This window comes from Lemur catta, chromosome 22, assembly GCF_020740605.2.
Source record: "Lemur catta isolate mLemCat1 chromosome 22, mLemCat1.pri, whole genome shotgun sequence".
Taxonomy (NCBI): Eukaryota; Metazoa; Chordata; class Mammalia; order Primates; family Lemuridae; genus Lemur; species Lemur catta.
In genome coordinates this window covers 8,102,594-8,124,430 of record NC_059149.1, presented here as the reverse complement: position 1 = coordinate 8,124,430, position 21,837 = coordinate 8,102,594, and the positions used below count along the sequence as shown (strand labels likewise).

The 21,837-nt window shown below is 37.9% G+C and overlaps 1 protein-coding gene across 1 annotated transcript in view; it reads left to right on the top strand.

Moving 5' to 3' along the window:
* The window catches only part of ADAM32 (ADAM metallopeptidase domain 32), a 123,717-nt gene that overhangs the window by 6,399 nt on the left and 95,481 nt on the right, over positions 1-21,837 (top strand). The window contains exons 2-3 of the mRNA XM_045535375.1: positions 4,638-4,717; positions 20,504-20,565. Coding sequence (XP_045391331.1) covers positions 4,638-4,717; positions 20,504-20,565 — 142 coding nt within the window. The remainder of the gene's footprint in view (positions 1-4,637; positions 4,718-20,503; positions 20,566-21,837) is intronic.

The following is a 21,837-nucleotide window of genomic DNA, read 5'->3' as shown; positions in this document are numbered from 1 at the left end:
AGATCAGGGGAGAGAGTACAGTGTGGGTCCTACCTGTGGTGTGCTCATGGGACAGCCCTCCTCCCACGGGAGGGCTGCGCTCCGAGCTCAGGCCAGGATCCTGGGCAGGGAACCTCCCGGCCGGCATCACAGTTGAAGGGGAGCTCAACAGGCTTGAGGTCCTTTCTGCTGGCAGAAGCCTGGGGGAAACTGCAGAACAGGGGAGGGTGGAAAGGAGAAAGGCCTGGTCCAGACTGCTGGGCTGTGGATCTCAGACAGCCCTGCCTCTGCATACAGACTTTCTGGTTGAGTGGGGCCACTTCAGTCCTTCCCTGGCAGCTTTGCCCAGAGGTGGGGAGTGGACCTTTGACCCCTGCTGAAGCAGATCTTTTCCCAGCATTTGTGGAGCTTGAAGGCAGGCTCACCCAAGCCAGCCCTGACCAGCCTCACTCCCCCACCTACCTCTGCTGTGGTGGAGAAAAGGAGTCACCTGGAAGTTCCAGGGCCCCGCCCACCACCTGGGGCATTCTAGTGCTTCTCATGAGGAACTAGAGCTGGTCACAGGACCCAAAAACAACATTGCAGCTTGTTCCTTCTGGCAGGCACCACCTTCTGACAGGGAGGTCAATTTGCACAACACTTTACAGCATTTACTGACACAATGATACAAGGTGTGGTTCATTCTCACCCATAAGTACCACCTACTGGCTCAGAGACTAAATTGGGGATGTCATTATGTAAACAAAAGAAAATCCAAAGATGAGAAGCAACAGCTGCACCAGATGAGAAGGAATCAGTGAAAGAACTCCAGAAATATGAAGAATCAGAGTGAAAGAACACCCCTAAAAGGGAACACTAGCTCCCTAGCAATGGTTACCAGCCAAAACCAGAATATTGAAATGAGAGATGAAGAATTTCAAACATCGATTGTAAGTAAGCTTAATGACATACAATATAAAATAGAAATGATGCAAAGAAACCATAAAAACAATGCAGGAAATGAATGTAACATTCACTAAAGAAATTGAATTATTAAAGAAAAATCAAATAGAACTTCTGGAAATGAAAAATTCATTCAAGGAAATACAAAACACAGTGGAAAGCCTTAAGAATAGATTAGATCAGGCAGAAGAAGAATCTCAGAGCTTGAAGACAACACCTTTGAATTAAACAAGTCAGTCAAAGAGAGCAGAGAAATAAGAGAAACCAACAAAGCCTACAAGAAATATGAGACTATGTAAAGAGGCCTAACATAAGAATCATAGGCTTCCCTGAGGCTGTAGGAGAAAATACATAAGGGTTGGAAAACCTATTTGAGAGAATAATTGAGGATATTTTCTCTGGTCTTGCTAGAAATCTAGATATCCAGGTACAAGAAGCTCAAAGTACCTCTGGGAGATTCATCATAAAGAGGCAAACACCACACCACATAGTCATAAGATTGGTCAAAATAAACATGAAAGAGGTGCTCATACAAGCTGTAAGGCAAAAGCATCAGGCAACTCACAGAAACCCGACACACTAACTGCAGACTTCTCAGCGGAGACCTTACGAGCCAGAAAGGATTGGGACCCATTCTTAGTCTCAAAGAGAATAATGGCCATCCTAGAATTTTGCATCCTGCAAAACTAAGTGTCTTATATGAGGGGGGAATAAAGACATTCTCAGACAAGCAAACACTGAGGGAATTTGTCAAGACCAGACCTGCCCTGCAGGAAGTACTCAGAACTGCATTGTACACAGATCAGCACAAAAGACACCCACCAGTGTAAAATTACCCAAAAGCTAAAGATCAAATCCCAGATATCACAATGGCTTAAGAGATAAAACAAAGCAACAAAGTTCTATTCAAAAGGATCAATAGAAATGCCCCCAATTTATTAATTCTCTCAATAGCTGTGAATAGCTTGAACTCCCTACTGAAGAGACGTAGGCTTGCTGAATGGGTAAAAAAATATAAGCCAAGAATCTGCTGTTTCCAGGAAATGTGTCTAACCCACAAGGCTCATTCAGACTCAAGGGTGGAGGGATGGAAAACAATATTCCATGCAAATGGAAATAAAAAGAAAGTTGTTGTAGCATTTTTCATATCAGATAACATAGACTTCAAATCAACAAAAGTAAAGAAAACAAAGATGGTCATTATATAATGGTAAAGGGAACAATTCAACAAGATGACATAAGAATACTAAATATTTATGCACCTAACACAGGTGTGACCAAATTCATAAAGTAAATCCTACTTGATCTAAACAAAAAATATATAAATTATACCATGCATCTTCTCAGACCCCGGTGGAATAAAATTAGAAATCAACTCCAACAGAAACCCTTATGTCTACACATGGAAACTAAACAACCTACTGATGAATGATAGTTGGGTCAAGGAGGAAATCAAGATGGAAATGAAAGGATTCTTTGAACTAAATGATAAAGGAGACACAAGTTATCAGAATCTGTGGGATATAGCTAAAGTAGTCCTGAGAGGAAAATTCATAGCCATAAATGCCAACGTTCAAAAGACAGAAAGATCACAAATCAACAATCTAATGAATCAAGGAACTGGGAATGGATCAGCAAACCAATAGCAAACCCTGAAGAAGAAAAGAAATAATCAAGATCAGAAGAGAACTAAATGAAATCCATAGCAAGAGAACTATACAGAAGATTAATGAAACAAAAAGTTGGTTCTTTGAAAAGATAAACAAAATTGACAGACCTCTTGCTATATTAACCAGAAGCAGAAAAGAAAGGACTCTAATAAGCTCAATCAGCAATGAAAAAGGAGAAATTACAACTGCTACCATGGAAATGGAAAATATCATCTCTGAATACTATAAAAATCTCTTTTCATTTAAACTTGAAAACGTAGAGGAAATGGACAAATTCTTGGAAACACACAGACTCCCTAGGCTCAATCAAGAAGAATAAGAATTCCTGAATTGACAAATATCAAGTAATGAAATTGAAGCAGCAATAAAAAATCTTCCAACAAATAAAAGTACAAGACCAAATGGTTTCACATCTGAATTTTACCAGACCTACAAAGAAGAACTGGTATCTATCCTGCAGAGATTATTCCATAACATAGAGAAGGAAGGACTCTTTCCCAACACGTTTTGTGAAGTCAACGTCAACTTGGTACCAAAGCCAGGAAAGGACTCAACAAAAAAAGAAAACTACAGACCAATATCCCATATGAATATAAATGCAAAAATTCTCAATAAAATCCTAGCAAACCTAATTCAGATGCTAATGAAAAAAATAATCTATCACACCCAAATGGGCTTCATCCAGTGATGCAAGAATGGTTCAACATACACAAATCTATAAATGTAATTAATCACATAAATAAAAGTAAAAAAAAAATATCCTCTCAACAGATTCAGAAAAAACATTTGACAAAATTCAGCTCCCTTTTATGATAGGATTGGTTAACAAAGTAGGGATAGCTGGGACTTACCTAAAAATGATAAAATCCATGTATGGCAAACTCACAGGCAACATCATACTGAATGGGAAAAATTGAAAGCATTCTTGCTTAGAACTGGAACCAGACAAGGTTGCCCTCTATCAACATTTCTTTTCAACATAGTGCTGGAAGTCCTAGTCAGAGCAACCAGATAAGAAAAGGAAATCAAGGGTATCCAAATGGGGGCAGAAGTCAAACTCTCACTCTTTGCTGATGATATGATGTTATATCTAGAAAACCCCACAAATTCTGCCAAGAGACTCCTGGAACTGAGAAATAAATTCAGCAAAGTCTCAGGTTATAAAATCATGTACAGAAATCAGTTATCATTCATAAACCCCAACAACAGTCAAACTGAGAACCAAATCGAAGACTAAATACCCATCACAATAGCAATAAAGAAAATAAAATACCTAGGAATATATTTAACTAAGGAGGTGAAAGAGAACTACAAAACACTGAAGAAGGAAATGGGAGAGGATATAAATAGATGGAAAAGTACATCATACTCATGGATTCGCAGAATTAACATTGTTAAAATGTCTGTGTTACCCAGAGTGATCTTCTGATTCAATGCAATCCCCGTTAAAATACCAACATCATTTTAATATCTCCCTGTTGCCTGTATATTAGAATGTCACCTTTGGTGGATATAAATTTATAGTGTCTTCACTTTGTTTCCATGAAGTTTTTTTAGACATTGTTCTTTGGTCTTTTAACATTGAATGCCTTTGTAAAAATTCTCAAGCCAGGCTACTTTTCTCCTATTACACCCATCATGGTTTTTTTTTTCTTTTCATCTCATATTCCCATGGGATTCTTTATCTTAGAGTCTCAATAACTTCGGTAGAGTAAGTCTCTGTTTTAATAGTTATTATTAGTTATTCTTGAAATATAGTTACTAGCTAATCTATTGTTTTAAATCTCTTACTTCAGGAAAATTTTTTTGAAGTATATCTTTGATATTTTTGGTGTGGATTTTCTGTTTTTTTTAGGACTAGCACATTTTGTATAAGTTGAATACCTCTTCCCCACTCATTTTACTGTCTTTTGTAACTATCTTGTCTGTTTTTAAAAGCATGTGTTTTCATGAGCCACCCACCATGCATAACCTTATGAAAGGAACTGAACAGATTCAGTCAAATTTAAATTAGGGTTATTAACTGTTTTTTTTTTATTTTTTCAGGTTCTCAAAATTCATTTGTACGAATTGTAGTTCCAGAGAAAATCCAAACAAATACAAACGACACTTCAGAAACAGACAATGTAAGAGACATTTTTTTCACAATCTAAATGTTTATATGAAATTTCTTATTACATAGCTATGAAATATGTCAACCCTGTTTTAGTATGAATAAAAGTAATATTTCTACTAATAAGGAATTTAAGGTTTTTATGGCAAAAGCAAATATATAAGTCAGAATGTTCTATTTTAACCTTTCTCATTTACTCATGGTGAATTATTTTTAAAAGTTCACTTACAGAAAATAATGTAGAAGAATTAAGTAGCGTATTTTGGTGATATCTGGGAGATCAACATGAAGAGAATAATTTTATTCAGAATGTTTAAGAAAATATTTTTTCCCTAAATCCTCATTTCTCAGTCTCTACTCCTGCACCTACTACTTCTCAGACAAGAAGAAATCTTTCATTCTATTATTTTTATTAAAAAGGGAAATACTTTTTTCACTGATTTATTTAGAAGATATTTTTTGGGACTTTCCATGTGCATAAATATATGCTAAGTGTGTTTGGAGATAAAAAAAGGAACAAATACAGTTAAGCCAGCCCAGCTTATAAATGGCCAATCTTTTGATAACACTATATTTTTAACAGTCTTATTGAGGTATAATTTACACACCATAGAATTCACCCATTTTAAGTGATGATTATCATAGTAGTACATAAATGGAGTTGAGCAAACATTACCACAATCCAGCTGTCACCTTAAAATGTTCCCTCATGCCCATTTGCAGTTCATCCCCAGTGTTTGGAAACCACTGATCTGTTTTCTGTGTCTGCAAATTTGCCTATTTTTTGAATTTTATATGCATGGAAACCTACAATATGTAGGCCTTTGCATTAGGCTTCTTTCACTTAGGTTTATCCATTTTGTAGCATTTATCAGATCATTCATTTTTATTTCTTTTTTTTTTTTTTTTTTTTTTTGAGACAGAGTCTCACTTTGTTGCCCAGGCTAAGTGAGTGCCGTGGCGTCAGCCTAGCTCACAGCAACCTCAAACTCCTGGGCTTCAGCGATCCTACTGCCTCAGCCTCCCGAGTAGCTGGGACTACAGGCATGTGCCACCATGCCCGGCTAAGTTTTTCTATATATATTTTTAGTTGTCCAAATAATTTTTATTTCTATTTTTAGTAGAGACGGGGTCTCGCTCAGGCTGGTCTCGAACTCCTGGCCTCGAGCGATCCACCCACCTCGGCCTCCCAGAGGGCTAGGATTACAGGCGTGAGCCACCGCGCCCGGCCTCATTTTTATTTCTTAATAAATGTGGAGATACCATATTTTGCTTATCCATTCACTAGTTGATAGACATTTGGATTGTTCTGAGATACTGGATATTATGAATACTATTTTATGAACATTCATGTGTGGACATATATTTCCTTTTTCTTGGGTAAATTCTTAGGAGTGAACTTCCTGGGTCACGTGGTTAAGTTTATGCTCAACATTTTTAGAAACTGCCATTCTGTTTTCCATAGTGACTGTGCCAATTTACATGACACTTCAGCAATATATGAGTGTTCCAATTTTTCCACATACTTGTGAGCATTTGATATTGTTTGTCTTTTGGATTAAAGCTATCATGGTTGATGTGTAGTGGTATGTCATTGTGGCTTTAATTTGCATTTCTCTAATGAATAATTATGTTGAGCATTTTTCATGGGCCTATTAGCCGTATCTACACCTTTTTGGTGAATTATCTACTCAAAACATTCATCTATTTTAAACTTCAGTTGTTTATTTCGTTATTTTTGAGTTCTATGAATTCATTATACATTCTGGATACAAATTCTTTATCAGATATATGATTTGTAATTTGATCATACGTAATTGTAATATGATCTTCTAATTTCTGGCTTGCCTTTTCATATTCTCAGTGGTGATTTTTGAAGCACAAACATTTTCAATTTTGATGACTTGCAGTTTATCAAATTTTCTTTTTATGGATCTTGTTTTTGGTTTTGTACCTGAGAGCTCTGTTATAGACTGAATTGTGTTCCCTCAAAATTGGTATGTTGAAGCCCTAACCCTTAATTTGGCTGTATGTGGAGATAGGGCCTTATGGAGGTAATTGAGGTTACAAGAGCTCATAAGGGTGGGGTCTTAATCTAATAGGACTGGTATACTTGAAAGAGGAGGAAGAGATACGAGGGGTGTCTGCACACAAAGAAAAGGTCACGTGAGGATACATCAAGAAGGCAGCTGTCTGCAAGCCAGGAAGAGAGACCTCACCAGAAATCAACCCTGCTTCATCCAGACCTGTGAGAAAATGATGGTTTTTTTGGTTTGTTTGTTTAAGCCACCTGGCCTGTGGTATTTTGTTTAGGAAGCCTGAGCAGACTAATACAGATTTTGGTACCATGAAGTGGGGTGCTTTTCTAACAGATAGCTTTGGAACTGAGTTGGGGAGGGGTAGTGGCTAGAGGAATTTTGAGGTATATGTTAGAAAAAAGCCTAGATGGCCTTGAGGGGGCTGTTGCTAGAAATATGGATGCTAAAGGCAATTCTTTTAGGGGTTCAGAAAGAAAAGAGAAGAGTTATAGGAAAGCTGCTATAGTCTTAGAGAGTACACATATCATTATGAACAGAATGTTGGTAGAATTGTGAACATTAAAGGTGTTTCTAGTGAAGTCAAGGATGGAAATGAGAAACATGTTATTGGACATTGGAAGGAAGGAGATCTTTGGTATAAAGTGGCAAAGAACTTGGCTGAATGGTGTTCTAGTGTTTTGTGGAAGGTAGAACTTGTGAGGGGCAACCTTGGGTATTTAGCAGAGGGTGTTTCTAAGCAAAGTGTCAAAGGTGTGGCCTGTTTTCTCATCACTGCTTATAGTAAAATCCAAGAGGAGAGAGAGAGATAAGTTGAAGGAATTGTTAAGCAAAAAGGAACAAGAACTTGAAGATTTGGGAAATTTTCAGCCTACCTATATTTCAAAAAATGAGAAAGCATGTTCTAGAGAGAACACTGAAGGTGTAGCTGGACAATTACAGTATAAAGAGATTACTCATGATTTAATCAGCCATCTCAGCTGAAGCCAGGAATAGGGCTGGGATTATACTAGCAGAAACATGGCCAGCTGGGACTAAAGGGAACAGAGAAAATGGGACAGAATGAAGGAAGGCTGTTGGACTTCTGGGATTCTACAGAACAGGACATTAGAGCTATCTGGCTTCAAACATGCGTTATCCTTCAGGAAAAGAGAATGACCCTGAAGGCGATTCAGAGATCGTCATGGTTGCCACCCCACCACAGGCCCAGGGGCCTAAGCTGCTTTCTCCCTGGTTTCAGAAAGTGGAGCCACTCTCTTGTGGCTCTCTTGCTGGGCCTCTTGGTTTGGAGGCAGCACAATTTGCATTTGGAAATGCTACTCTGATCCATTTATTGGATGATTGAGAAGTTTGCCAGTTTCAAAGGGAGTCTGGAATAAGAAAGCTCTACACCAGGCCCAGGGTGCAGTACTAGCATCCCTGCTGCTTGGGTTATTTGAAGACCACTCAATATTAGAAGTATCTGTGGTGCAAGCAGGTGCTGTGTGTAGTCTCAGGCCAGCCTCAGTGGGAGAGTTGTAGTGCAGAACCTTGGGCTCTTGGAGCAAGGCCGGTTGTCTTCAGTCGAGAACTATATGCCATTCAGAAAGCAGCCTCGGGTATGTTATGGGTTTTCACAGAGACTGAGAATCTGATCACAGTACATTGAATAATGACTGTGTGACCAAAGCTTCCCAACACAGTAGGTGCTGTTAGATTCACCAGGTCATAAAGTTGTTGTGCCAACAGCAGTGCATCTGATGCTGAGATTGAGTAGGTCCAGAGGGCACAAATAAATTGAGTGAATAGATCCCCATGTCACCCTCTGTTGTATTCAGTAATGCCTCTCTTTTAGCTTCCACCTGTGGACTCATGAGAGGTCTCCATAAGGATGTAATGAAAGAAGGAAACATAAATTGAGCTTGGTTCATTAATGGGTTGTCTTGGTACATTGGTGCAAACCAAAACTGGATTATTGCTTCACAATAACCTAATTCTTAAAGATGGTGGTTAGGGGAAATCCTCCCAGTGGGTTGGCTTCAGGTGGTACAACTGGTTATCCACTTTGTGGTGAGAAGGAAGTAGCCCAAGATAAAAGTATACATGGACTTATGGGCTACGGTGAACGATTTGGCTGTTTTGTCAGGTCCTAGAAAGAGCAATATTGAAAGATTAGTTTAAGTAAGAAGCATGTGAATGGACCTATGATAGTGGGTACAAATTGTGGAGATCTTGCTTTCATGTCAGTGCACACCAGGGAGCATCCACTGGGAAAGAGTCACAAAATCAGCAAGTGGATAGAATGAAGCAGTCAGCCGATGACTGTCAGCCTCTGTTCTTGGCTGCCCCAGTGCTTGTACAAATGGTTTCAGGAATGAAATAGCCATGGTGGTAAAGAATCAGACTATGCATGGGTCCAACAGCACAAACTCTCTCTCACCAAGGCTGTAGTTACTGCCACTTCTGAATCTCAGATCTATTAGTGATAGAGACTGATGCTAGACCCTAGATATCACACCGTCACTTGAGGAGATCGACCATCTGTAATGTTTGTTAGTATGTTGAGTACATCAGACCCTTTTTGTCCTGGAAGGAGCAAAGATTTGTCCTTACTGTTCTTGACACACATTTCTGGGTATGGGTTTGCATTTCCTGCCCAGAGTAGCTTGGCCAGCATCACTCTCTGCATTGCACTGGCCAGCTCTAGTATCCAGGGTTTTATCAGGGTCTCATTTATGGACATGGGATCAAATCAAAGATACACTTTATGGAAAACAAAGTGGGTATATAACCATGGGACCTCCTGACCCTATCACACATGGCACCATCCAGAAGCAGCCAGTCTGGTAGAGTAATGAATTGGCTACTTAAAGAAGCAGTTAAATTCTAGATGGGAAATGGCATTTGCAAAGATGGGGTATTATACTTTAGAATATAGTGTATATATTAAACAAATGGCCATTGTCCAAGGGCCACAAAGTGGTTGTAGAAATGCCCCTGCTTGTCGCCACTTGTGATGAACAACTTGGGGTTATTTGATTCTGTTGCCTACAACCTTATGCTGTGAAGGTTGAAGGTTCTGGATCCCAGTGAGAGGGGCTTCTACCAGGGAACACAGTAAACGTCCTGCTAAACTTAAAGCTACAACTAGCTTAAGGTAGTTTTTGGCTCTTCAAGAGAGTAGAACAGGAAGGAAGGAAGGGGGGGGAGTGAGGGAGGGAGGGAAGGAAGGGATGAAGGAAGGAGTAAAGGAAGAAAGAAAGAGAAAACGAATTGACAAACTGCCAGGCTAAGTAACTGATTTACTGTGATCTTCATGTGGAGGTAGGGTTGCTGCTCAATAATGGGGGCAGAGAGACCCATGTTTGGCATGTAAATGATCCACCAGGACTTTTAAAAAAATTCTCATGCCTAGTTTTAACTGTAAATGGAAAATACAGCAAGGATTGCCTGATAATTGCTACTGGAGGCTCAGGACCCTCTGGGAGGGACATCTGGATCGCCTCATCCACCTCATCAGGCAAGCCACTTAGAATAGCAGAAATGATGGCTGAGGGTGAGGGTTGAAGACAATCTAGAATAGATGGTAGAACAGGGAGGTGATAAGTGCCAATTGGGGCATCAGCATTGGGGCTGCTAGGGCAGGGATGTAGCAGGTGTTGTTGGTGTGTCCCCAGCCCCCAGTCCCTGGCCAGAATCACTTCATCAGTTCGGTTTGGGTCGTACATCCCCTGGCTCATGGGGTACAGCTGCAAGAGTCAGCAATCTTTTCTGGGGAATTGCCTCTGAGTTATGGAGTTATTTCCCTTGGAGTTGCCTGGGAGTTACTTCCTGACTCCATACCCCAGGGAAGCCCTTCAGCCAAAGAGTAATTGGTAAGTGGGTACAAACCACAGCTCCCTTGCCTCAAGGTGGGAAAGAGTGTGGAGTCCCAAAACTCCAGAGCTCCCCCAGTGGATCAGCCTGAGGCTAGAATGTACTTGAAATCATATCTACTTTAGCTTTATCTCTCTCTCTCTCTGTTTCTATCCTGCTTCTGTCACTCCCTAAAAAGTCTATCCTGAGAGGGCTCCTGCAATACAGCACTTGTAAACGTATCCAGGTTTCAGACTCTACTTCTAGGGAATCCAACCTAAGACACCATCCAACAGGTCCATGGTTTTTGCGAAACAAAAAGGTGAATTGTCAATGTATGTTCCGGTAAGTTCAGGTAAATCTACTTTGTTCAAATCTCCAAATGCTTAAAGGTTTTTAGGGGTTCCAGAACTTTACCGAAATATGGTTTGAGAAGGTGGGTGATTCTGGGAATATATGAGTAGGTGACCAGGAAGAGTGTTTTCTGAGTTTGTTGGAACTTATTCCAACACTTTGCAAGTAACATTCTGGTAGACTTATTTGAGAAATCATATTGGGGAAGTCCCATAAAGGATGGGGTTTCTTTTTTCTCTTTTATTTTTAGTTGACATGTAATAATTGTACATATTTATGGGATACAGAGTGATATTTCAATACACATATATAACGTGAATGACCAAATTATAGTAATTAGCATATCTGTTACCTTAAACGTTTATCATTTCTTTGCACGTGAACATGAAAATCCTTTCTTCTAGCTTTTTGAAAATATCCCATAAATTATAGTTAACCATATTCACACTACAGTGCTGTAGAACACCAGAACTTATTTATTCTATCTAGCTGTAATTTGTTTCCATTCACCAACCTCTCCCCATCCTCTTCTCCCCCCAGCCTTCCCAGCCTCCAATACTCAGAATTCTACTCTTTACTTCCATGATCTCAAAAGTTATTTTAGCTCTCACATATGAGTGAAACATATGGTATTTATTTTTTCTGTGCCTGATTTATTTTGCTTAACATAATATCCCCTGGGCTTATCCATGTTGTAGGAAGTTACAGGATTTCATTCTTTTTTACGGTTGAATAGTATTTCATTGTGTATATATATCACATTTTCTTATCAGTTCATCTGTTGATGGACACTGAGTTTGAATCCATATCTTAGACATTGTCAATAGTGCTGCAATAAACATGGGGGTGCAGGTATCCCTTTGATATACTGATTTCTGTTCCCTGGGATCAATACCCAATAGTGGGGTTGCTGGAATGTATGATAGTTCTGTAGTTCTGTTTTTAGTTTTTTGAGAAATCTTTGTACTGTTTTCTATAATACTAATGTACATTTCCAATAACAATTTTTCTTTTTCCTACCAGTAAGAGTTCCCTTTTCTGTGCATGCTTACCAGAAAAATAACTAATGTTATTTTTTTCCCCTTTTGATAATAGCCATTCAAACTGGGGTGATATGAAATCTCATTGTGGTTTTGATTTGCATTTCCCTGGTGACTAGGGATGTCGAGCATTTTTCATATACCTGTTGGCCATTTGTACATTTGTATGCCTTCCTTTGAGAAGGATTTTTTTTTTTTTTTTGCTGTTGAGTTTTTTGAGATCCTTGTATATTCTGGATATATTCATTCTGTCAGATGAATAGTTTGTGAATATTTTCTCTCATTCTATAGGTTGTCTCTTTACTTTGTTGATTGTTTCCTTTGCTGTACAGAAGCTTTTGAGTTTAATACAGTCCCATTTGTCTATTTTTGGTTTAGTTTGTGCTTTTGAACTCTTAGCCATAAAGTCTTTGCCAGACAAATGTCTTGAAGCATTTCTCCTATGTTATTTTTCCTAGTAATTATATAACTTTGAGACTTACGTTTGTTTTTAACTCATTTTGAGTTGACTTTTGTATATTGTGAGAGATAGGGCTCTAGTTTCATTCTTCAGCATGTGGACATCCAGTTTTCCCAGCACCATTTATTAAAGTGGGTATCTTTTCCCCAATGTATGTTCTTGATGCCTTTGTTGAAAATGAGTTGGATGTAAATATGTGGATTTACTTATTTTGAAGTCAGGTGGTGAGATGCCTCTATCTCTGTTCTTTTGCTCAGGATTGCTTTAGTTATTCGGCATCTTTTGTGATTCTGTATGAATTTTAGGATTGTTCTATTTCTATGAAGAATGTCTTGGTATTTTGATAGGGATTGCATTGAATTTTTAGTTTGCTTTGGGCAGTATGGTCATTTTAACAATAGTAATTCTTCTAATTCATGAGCATGAGATGCCTTTCCATTTTACTTCATCCTCTTCAATTTCTTTCATCAATGATTTTTAGTTTTTTTGTAGGAATATTTCACCACTTTGGTTAAATTTATTTTTATATAATATATATTTTTGTAGCTGTTGTAAATGAGATTGTTTTCTTGATTTCTTTTTGAGGTGGTTTGTTATTGGTGTATAGAAATGCTACTGAGTTTTGTATATTTTTGTGTTTTGTAACTTTACTGAATTCATATTTCAGTTCTTAGAGGTTTTTTGGTGGAGTCTTTAGGTTTTTCTATAAACCTGATAACAAAGGACAATTTTACTCCCTATTTCTGATTTGGATGCCTTTTATTTCTTTCTATTACCTAATTGCCCTGGCTAGGACTTCTAGTGCTATGTTGAGTAAGAGTGGTGAGAGTGGGCATCCTTGTTCCACTTCTTCGAGTAAAGGTTTAAGCTTTTCTCCATCCAGTGTGACGTTAGTTGTGGGTTTGTCATATATGGGCTGTATTATGTTGAGATATGTTACTTCTATGCCTAGTTTGTTGAGAGTTTTTAATGATGAAGGGATGTTGAATTTTATCAAATGCTTTTTCTGCACATATTGAAATAATCATATAGTTTTTGTCTTTCATTCTGTTAATGTGATATATCACACTTATTGATTTGCATACATAGAATTATCCTTGCATCCATGATTTAATGCCACTTGATTGTGGTATATTCTCTTTTTGATGTGTTTTTAGATTCAGTTTGCTAGTTTTTTGTGGAGAAATTTTGCATCTGTGTTTATGAGGGATATTGGCGTATAGTTTTCTTTTTTGTTACATCCTTGCCTGCTTTTGTTATCAGGATAATGCTGGCCTTGTAGAATGAGTTAGGAAGGGTTCCATCCTCTTTAATTTTTCGTAATAGTTTGAGAAGAATTGGTGTTAGTGTTTCTTGAAAAGTTTGGTAGAATTCGGCATTAAAGCCATCTGGTCCTAAGCTTTTTATTACTGATTCAGTCTCATTACTTGTTATTGGTCTATTCAGGTTTTCTATTTCTTTCTGGTTCAATCTGGGGAGACAGTGTGTGTCCAGGAATTTATCCATTTACTCTAGGTTTTCCAATTTGTTAGCACATAGCTGTTCATAATAATCTCTGTTTATTTCTTTGGTATTAATTGTAATGTTTCCTTTTGCATTTCTGATTTTGTTTATTTGGATGTTTTCTCTTTTTTCTTGGTTATTCCAGCAATTGGTTTATTAATTTTGCTTGAACTTTTCAAAAAAACCAACTTTTTGTTTTATTGGTACTTGTATTTAAATCTTGTTAGTCTCTATTTCATTTAGTTCTGCTCTGATTTTTTTGTTTTTGAGACAGAGTCTCACCCTATCACCCCAGCTAGATTGCAGTGGCATCATCATAGCTCACTCCAACCTCAAACTCCTGAGCTCAAGCAATCCTCCAGCCTCAGCCTACCAAGTAGCTGGGACTACAGGTGTGCAACACCACGCCCAGCTAATTTTCTTTAAATTTTAGTACAGACGGGGTCTCATTCTTACTCAGGGTGGTTTCGAACTCCTGAGCTCAAGTGATCCTCCTGTCTTGGCCTCCTAGGGTGCCAGGATTATAGGCGTGAGTCACCTGCCTGGCCAGTTCTGCTCTGATCTTTATTATTTCTCTCCTTTTAATAATTTTGGGTTTGGTTGGTTCTTGCCTTTCTAGTTTCTTGAGGTGCATTGTTAGGTTATGTATCTGAAATCTTTCTATTTTTTTCACTCTGTAAAGTTTATTTGTGGAACTATGCTTAAATTCTATTCTCTCAGCTTTTACCTGGAACTAATATGTGGAATAGTTTTTAAATATCTGTGAAACTTGCATGTAGGATATTGTGCATCATTTGTCCTTTTATACAAAAGCTTTGATGGTATATTCCTGATGCCACTCAGGGCCAGAAAAAAGTTTGTTTTTTTTCTGAGAAACTGATATATGTACTAGCACTAGGGTAATAAGAGGCAGGTAACCCTTTATGTTTTCTTTTTTTTTAAAAATTTTTTATGATTCTGTTTTATTTATTTTTTAAAGTTCAGAATATTAAGGGGATACATATGTTTCTGGTTACGTGGATTGCTTTCATAATGCTTGAGTCATAGCTATGTGTGTCTATCACCCAAATAGTGTTCATTGATGAATTAAGGCCTTTTGCAACAATTTGGATGGAATTGGGGACCATTATCCTAAGTGAAGTATCTAAAGAATGGAAAAACAAACACCACATGTACTTGCAATTAAATTGGAACTAACTGATGAGCACAGGTGCACAGAGGGAAGTAAACTCAGTGGAAATCAAGTCGGGGGAGGGGAGAGGAGTAGAGGGGCAAAAACCTACCTAACAGGTAGAATATCTGAGATCTTTTTACTTTTTTGATGCAGTTGTTTATTGCTATGAAATGCCCTCATAGCACTTTTTTTGTTTAATCTATAGGCTTTGGTATGTTGTGTTTCCATTTTCATTTGTTTCAAGAATTTTTATTTTTTATTTTTTTCTTAGTTTCTTCCTTGATCTAATGGTCATTTGGGATCTTGTTTAATTTCCATGTATTTGTACAGTTTCCAAATTTTCTCTTGTTATTGATTTGTAGTTTTATTTTATTGTTGTCTATGAAGACACTTGATATGATTTCAATTTTTCAAAATTTGTTGAGACTTGTTCTGTGACCTGGCATATAGTGTATCCTGGAGAATGTTCCATGTGCTGATGAGAAGAATGTGTATTCTGCAGCAGTTTTATGAAATGTTCTGTAAATGTCTGTAAGATCCATTTGGTCTAAAGTACACTTTAGAGATCAACATTTCTTTGTTGATTTTCTGTCTTAATGATCTGTCCAATGCTGACGGTGGGGTCTTGAAGACCCCAAATATTATTATATTGGGGTCTATCTCTCTCTTGAACTCTAATACTATTTGCTGTATATATCTGGGTGGTTCAGTGTTTGGTTCATGTGTATTTTTAATTTTTATATCCTCTTGTTGAAATGATCCCTTTATCATTATTTAATGACCTTTTTTTCTTTTTCCTGTTTTTGCCTTAATGTCTGTTTTATCTGATATAAATACTCGTGCTCACTTTGGTTCCTATTTGTGTAGAATATCTTTTTCCATCCCTTCACTTTCAATCTATATCTTTATTTACAGGTGAGTTTCTTGTAGGCTGCATATAGTTGGGTCATTTTTTAAATTCAGTCAGCCAATCTATATTTTTTAAATGGGTAATTTAATCCACTTACATTTAAGTTATTATCAATAGATATAAATTTATTCCTGTCATTTTGTTAATTATCTTCTGATTATATATTCTTTCTTTTTGTCCCTCTTATTATTTATCGCTGTGATTTAGTCTTTTTCTGTAGTTCTATCATTTGACTTCTTTTCTCTTCTCATTTGTGTGTCTGCTCTACCAGTGAGTTTTACACTTTGTGTGTTTTCTTTATGGTAGATATTGTCCTTTCACTTCCAGATGTAGGACTCCCTTAAGGATCTCTTTTAGGGCTAGTCTAGTGGTGATGAATTCGCTCAGTTTTTGCTTGTCTGGAAAAGACTTTATTTCTCCATTTTTAAAGGATATCTTTGTTGGGTATAGTATTCTTGGCTCAGAGTTGTTTTCTTTAAGTGCTTTGACTATATCAGCCCATTCTCTTATGGTTTGCAAGCTTTCTACTGAGAAATACACTGTTACTCTGATGGGGATTTCCTTATATGTGACTCGATTCTTTTCTTTTGCTGTTTTTAGAATTCTCTTTTTGTCTTTGACTTTTGCCATTTTGACTACAATGTGCCTTAGAGAAGACCTTTTTGGATTGACTCTATTAGGGGATTTTAGTTTCCTGTATCAGGATGTGTATATCTTTTGCATGATTTGCAATGATTTTAGCTATTATTTCATTAAATAGGATTTAAATAGGTTTTCTGTTTTCTATGCCTTTGCCCATTTCTTCTGAAATCCTCCAAATTTGAATATTTGTTGGCTTTATGGTGTCTAATATATCATGTAGACTTTCTTCATTCTTTTTTATTCCTTTTTTTTTTTTTTTATCTGACTGGGTATTTCAAAAACCTGTCAGCAAGTTCAGTCATTCTTTCTTCTGCTTGATCTAGTCTTGTTGAAACTCTTGATTGTCTTTTTTATTTAATTTGTTGAATTATTCAGTTGCAGGATTTTTGTTTGGTTCTCTTTTATCATATATATCTCTTTGTTGAATTTCTAATTCAGATCATGAATTATTTTCCTGATTTCTTTGTTTTGTTTATCTGTGTTCTTTTTCATCTCCCTGGATTTCCTTAAGTTTATTGTTTTGCATTCTTTTTCAGGCTTTTAATAGATTTTCTTTTGTTTGAGATCTGTTACTAGAGAATTATCATGTTCCTTTGGCATTGTCCTGTTTCTTGCTTTTTTTTATGTTTCTTGTATCCTTACATTGATATCCATGCATCTGGTGTAACAGTCACTTCTAACTTTATGAAGGCTTTCATAGGAAAGAGTTTTTCCTATAAGTCTATCTCTAGTGTTGGTTCCTTGGGTGCTTTGGCTTTGATTCTGGGTGGATGTAGTAGTGTATGATTTCTTCAACTGTAATCAATATCAGTGGTATCTGTGAGTTTTCCAGTGATTTAGGGTCTGTGTGTTACTGGAGGCTGTAGCAAGGCTTTGCTGGGGATAAGGTTGCCAGGTTGGCAAGTTCACAGTGGTGGCAGCAACAGGGTGGGTGGATGGGTCCTCAGGCCCCTGGGCAGTGTGCATGACACCAGCAGTGGTAGTAACAGCGGTGTGTCAGACCTTAGGGCCCCGGGTGGTGCATGTGAACACCAGTGGTGGTGGTGGTGGGCTGGCTTGGCCAGTCCCCAGGCCCATTTGGTGCACATGAGTAGGTGGGTGGTGGCAGGCCAGGTGGGCTGGTCTCTGGGCCCCAAGAGGCAAACAAGGGTACCAGTGGTAGTGCTGGGTGGGATGGGATACATGTCAGGCCCCCAATGCTACATGTGGGTGCCAGTGGTGTTGGGAAGGTTGAGCTTGCCCCCAGGCCCCAGGAAGTTGTTTGAGTGGGCCTCCCCGGCTTACTGAAGGCACGTATAAGTGTGTGGTGGCCCTGCTGCTGGGAGGGCATGGGATTGGTGTCAGCGGCAGCAGCCCCAGGTATGCAGCTCTTAGGCCTTGGTGAGCATGTGCTTCAGTTTCCTTTGTCCTGGGGACAGCCTTCCTCTGTGCTGCACTGCCTGTTCCTTAGGATGTAGGACACTGCATGGGCTAGAATGCTGGGGACTCAGCCACGCCACCTGTTCCAGCTGGTGTTGCAGTGCTGTAGCCCTCTGGGTGGACACTGGAGGATGTCAGGTGGACTCCAGGGGTGTGGAGATGCAGGGGCTATTGGGCTCCATGGCATGGTGCTGTCTCTGGGAGTGGGCTCTCAAGATGTTATCGTGTTACCTCTGCCTGGGTCTCAGGACAAGTGCGACCCAGTGCGAATTCCCTCTCTGGAACAATTAAGTTGTGTGGAGTCCAGGCAGCTCCCTGTACTAGGCTCAGGGCCTATGAGGCTTGAGGGACTCTCTTGTGGCTAGTACTGTGTGCATCTCTGGTGGGAAAGTGGACTGTTGGGGATCTCTCACTTACCTTTTCCCTGCAGGGGGGAATTCCTTCTGGTTCTGAGCCAATCCCAACCAGGCTGGCTGCTTCTTTACTTCCCTCTGTTTTTGTGCATTAGAGATTCCCTGTCATTTCCCTGCTGAATCCCAGTTTTCTCTCTTAGATGCTCTGATTGATATGTGGTTATCTGATCACTGTTTTAGTACTTCTTTGTAGAGGTGAGTGGCCTCGCTCTGCCATCTTGATGATGTCTCAGGGATGAAACTGCTTAATCATCAAAAGTAGATCGTTTGCCTATTATAGAAATTAAAACAAAAATTTACCATACTTTTTCAATACCATTAATCAACCCTCTACACTCTTTAGAGATCTACCCCAATTTCTCTATATAGCCTGAAAATAAAAGGCATTTCATAATAACTCCCTTAGTATAGTTGACGTATTCCTTGGTACACTAACATCTTAATTAATTACTATAATAGGTTTTTGTTTTGAGAAAACAAAATATTCATCCAAGGACTGTGTAGGGTAACTACTTACAGATCAAGTTTACTTTAAAAAATGATAAAGATGTTCCAGGATCTGTGTTTAGTTATCACATTCAGATCAGACTCAGTAAGGAACTATTTTCTCACCAATGCAAATTTTAAAAGTAGGATACTCTGCTACTTTAGTATAAAGATCTTCTTTTTGGTATTTCTGCCTTATATCTGACACATGCCTGTTTTGCTTCTTTCCTCAATGTATTTTTGGTTTTCCTTTATTTGAAAATAATCTTTAACAATTCTGGAATAATTTTAGACTTACAGAAAAATTGCAAAGATATTAACCGAGAGTTTTTGTATACCGTTTAGTTTTCCCTAATGTTAAATCTTATATAGCCATGTCGATACCTTACATTTGTTAAATATAAGAAATTAACATTGGTACTTAACTAGTCAGCAAACTATTTTTATTGCATTTCAACAATTTTTCCTCTAATATCCTTTTTCTGCTCCAGGATCCAGCCCAGGAAACTACATTGCATGTCTTCCCAGTGCCCTTTACTCTGTTTCTCATTCTTTTCTTGTTTTTCATGACCTTGACAGTTGGTCAGGTATATTGTAGAATACCCATGAATTTGGGTTGGTCTGATATTTTCTCCTGATTAGTGAGTTTTAGGGAAGATTACTGTGGAGGTGAAAAGTACTCTTCTCATTACATTATATCGGTAGGGGTTGGGGGAGTGGAAGGGAGGGATTATATCAACTTGATTTATCGCTAATGATGTTAATCTTCTGGTTTCATTTTTGACTGGGTAACTACCTGCCTCATTCTTCTTTGATCTGTACAGTATCCTGGTTGCTTTCTTATTTTCAGAGATCCTTGAATGCTTATCTTTTTCTGTACTTTTTCTATGTTTTGATATTTATATCCTTTTCATTTTTATATGCTTTAACTAATTTTTCTTTTCACTGATGCTCTAACTCTTGCATTTCACATGCTCCCTCTTGCTGGATAGAATGCCATCACTCAGGTTCACTGAATTACAGATTTTCCAGCCTGTTGTCATCCATGTTCTGACTTGAAATCAGTAGTGATAGAATAAAAGACCATGTCAAATTTTGTTGAATAATCTTCTACTTACGAATATAGGGAACAGGCAATACATCTTAGGAGGATTTTTAAGGAAATGATTAAATAATTCTTGTGCCTGATAGAGTAATCTTCACTGATGTAGAATACCTAAATAAGCATTATAGCATAGCACATGGTCTATTGTTTCCTAAGAATTTACAATTTAGTTACATGTAGATTTCTAATCCTATGTAAATCCTCAGGTTGGGTTTATTTTTGAGGAAATAGTAAGAAAGGATTATAAAGTAAATGTTATTTTTTTGGTCATTTGTTGCAGATTTAAATCATATATAACATTTAATTAAGACATTTTAATAAAGACATTTTAAGCATTGTTTGGAGGGATTAATTGATATAAATTATTCTTTAGCTTCTTAATATTAACATTGTCTTCACTCTCAGTTGTTCTGGATTCTCTAGGAGCAGATATCCTATATTATTCCAATAGATGAGAGACCATATACTGTGCACCTTAAGCAAAGGTAATTTTTTATTTTTTATTTTTGGATTTCATTTTATTTCTATGAAGCTGTTTACTTATAATAGAAAAAGGAGTATGGAGAAAAATAAATAAATTTGTTATTTAAATTTTTAGTTTTCTCAGGTGAACAAATGCTCTCCTGTGACTTAATTAAACTTTTGGTTCTAACGGCTCAGGTAGTCTTTTGTAAATGGAAGTTAGGAACAGAAGAAATATGCACTCATCTCCTGAATACTGGTCTATATGATATTAAGTTGGCGGGACCAGCAGGAGCTTTATACTCAGGGCAGGATGTCACAAAAAGAAGTAAATCTGTGACTGATCGTGTCAGTGAGGGTTTCACCAGAGAGGTGGGACCACCATGAAGGATAGGGAGTTGGGATTTACTATAGAAATTTGATCTTACACTGTTGGAGAGCTGGTGAATAGTTTATGGAGAATAGTCCTAGCTATGGGCCACTTTTTAGAGAATTAAGAAAATCACTGAAGTAGTTTTCTGTAGGGTTTAATTCTCTGATGGAAAGCCAGCTGAGAAAGGCTGGCTTGGAAGGCATTTGTGACAGTCAAGAGGACAGCTTCAGTTAAATTTTGGGGATAGAACTAGATTACATGGTATTCAGGAGAGGTGAATTATGCAAAACTGGAGGTAGCAAGTAAAAATAACTTTTTCGAGAACATTGGGCAGAGAAAGAAGAGGCTTAGATGAATGTTTCTTAAGACTTAAGAAAAGACAGGAAGTGTTTTTGTGGCTGAGGGGAAGTTTCTTAAAGTGAGAAAAAGAGATGAATGGTGTAAATAAGTAATTCATTGTGTAAGATACTAAAGAATTCTCCCAAAGAAAGGGTTGACTCACTCTTTTAGACAGAAGAGAAGAAGAATACGGTGTATGATAACGCAAAGAATTTTTGAAGAGTGTAAGAGGGAAAGTGAGGGAGCTCTCACTGCATTTGAACATCTTATTATGACTATACACATTGTTAAGAAATGTAGGAACTGGAGCTTGGGAAATGGATAGGGCAAATGTATATTGTTTTGGGAAATTACCTGCATAATTATTATGACAGCCTAATGACCATTAGGAAGTTATTGCAAATAGCTTTAGACGAGAAATAATGGGAAGCAGAACTCTGACTGTGTAGAGGTAGGGAATTTTAGTTTGTTTGTGAGAAGTGCTGATGTGGCAGAATAAAAGATTTATTAATAGATTAAACATAGTGGTGGCGGGGATTTGGTAGGGTAGAGGGAGAAGGACATCATCTGAGTCAAGGGAAAT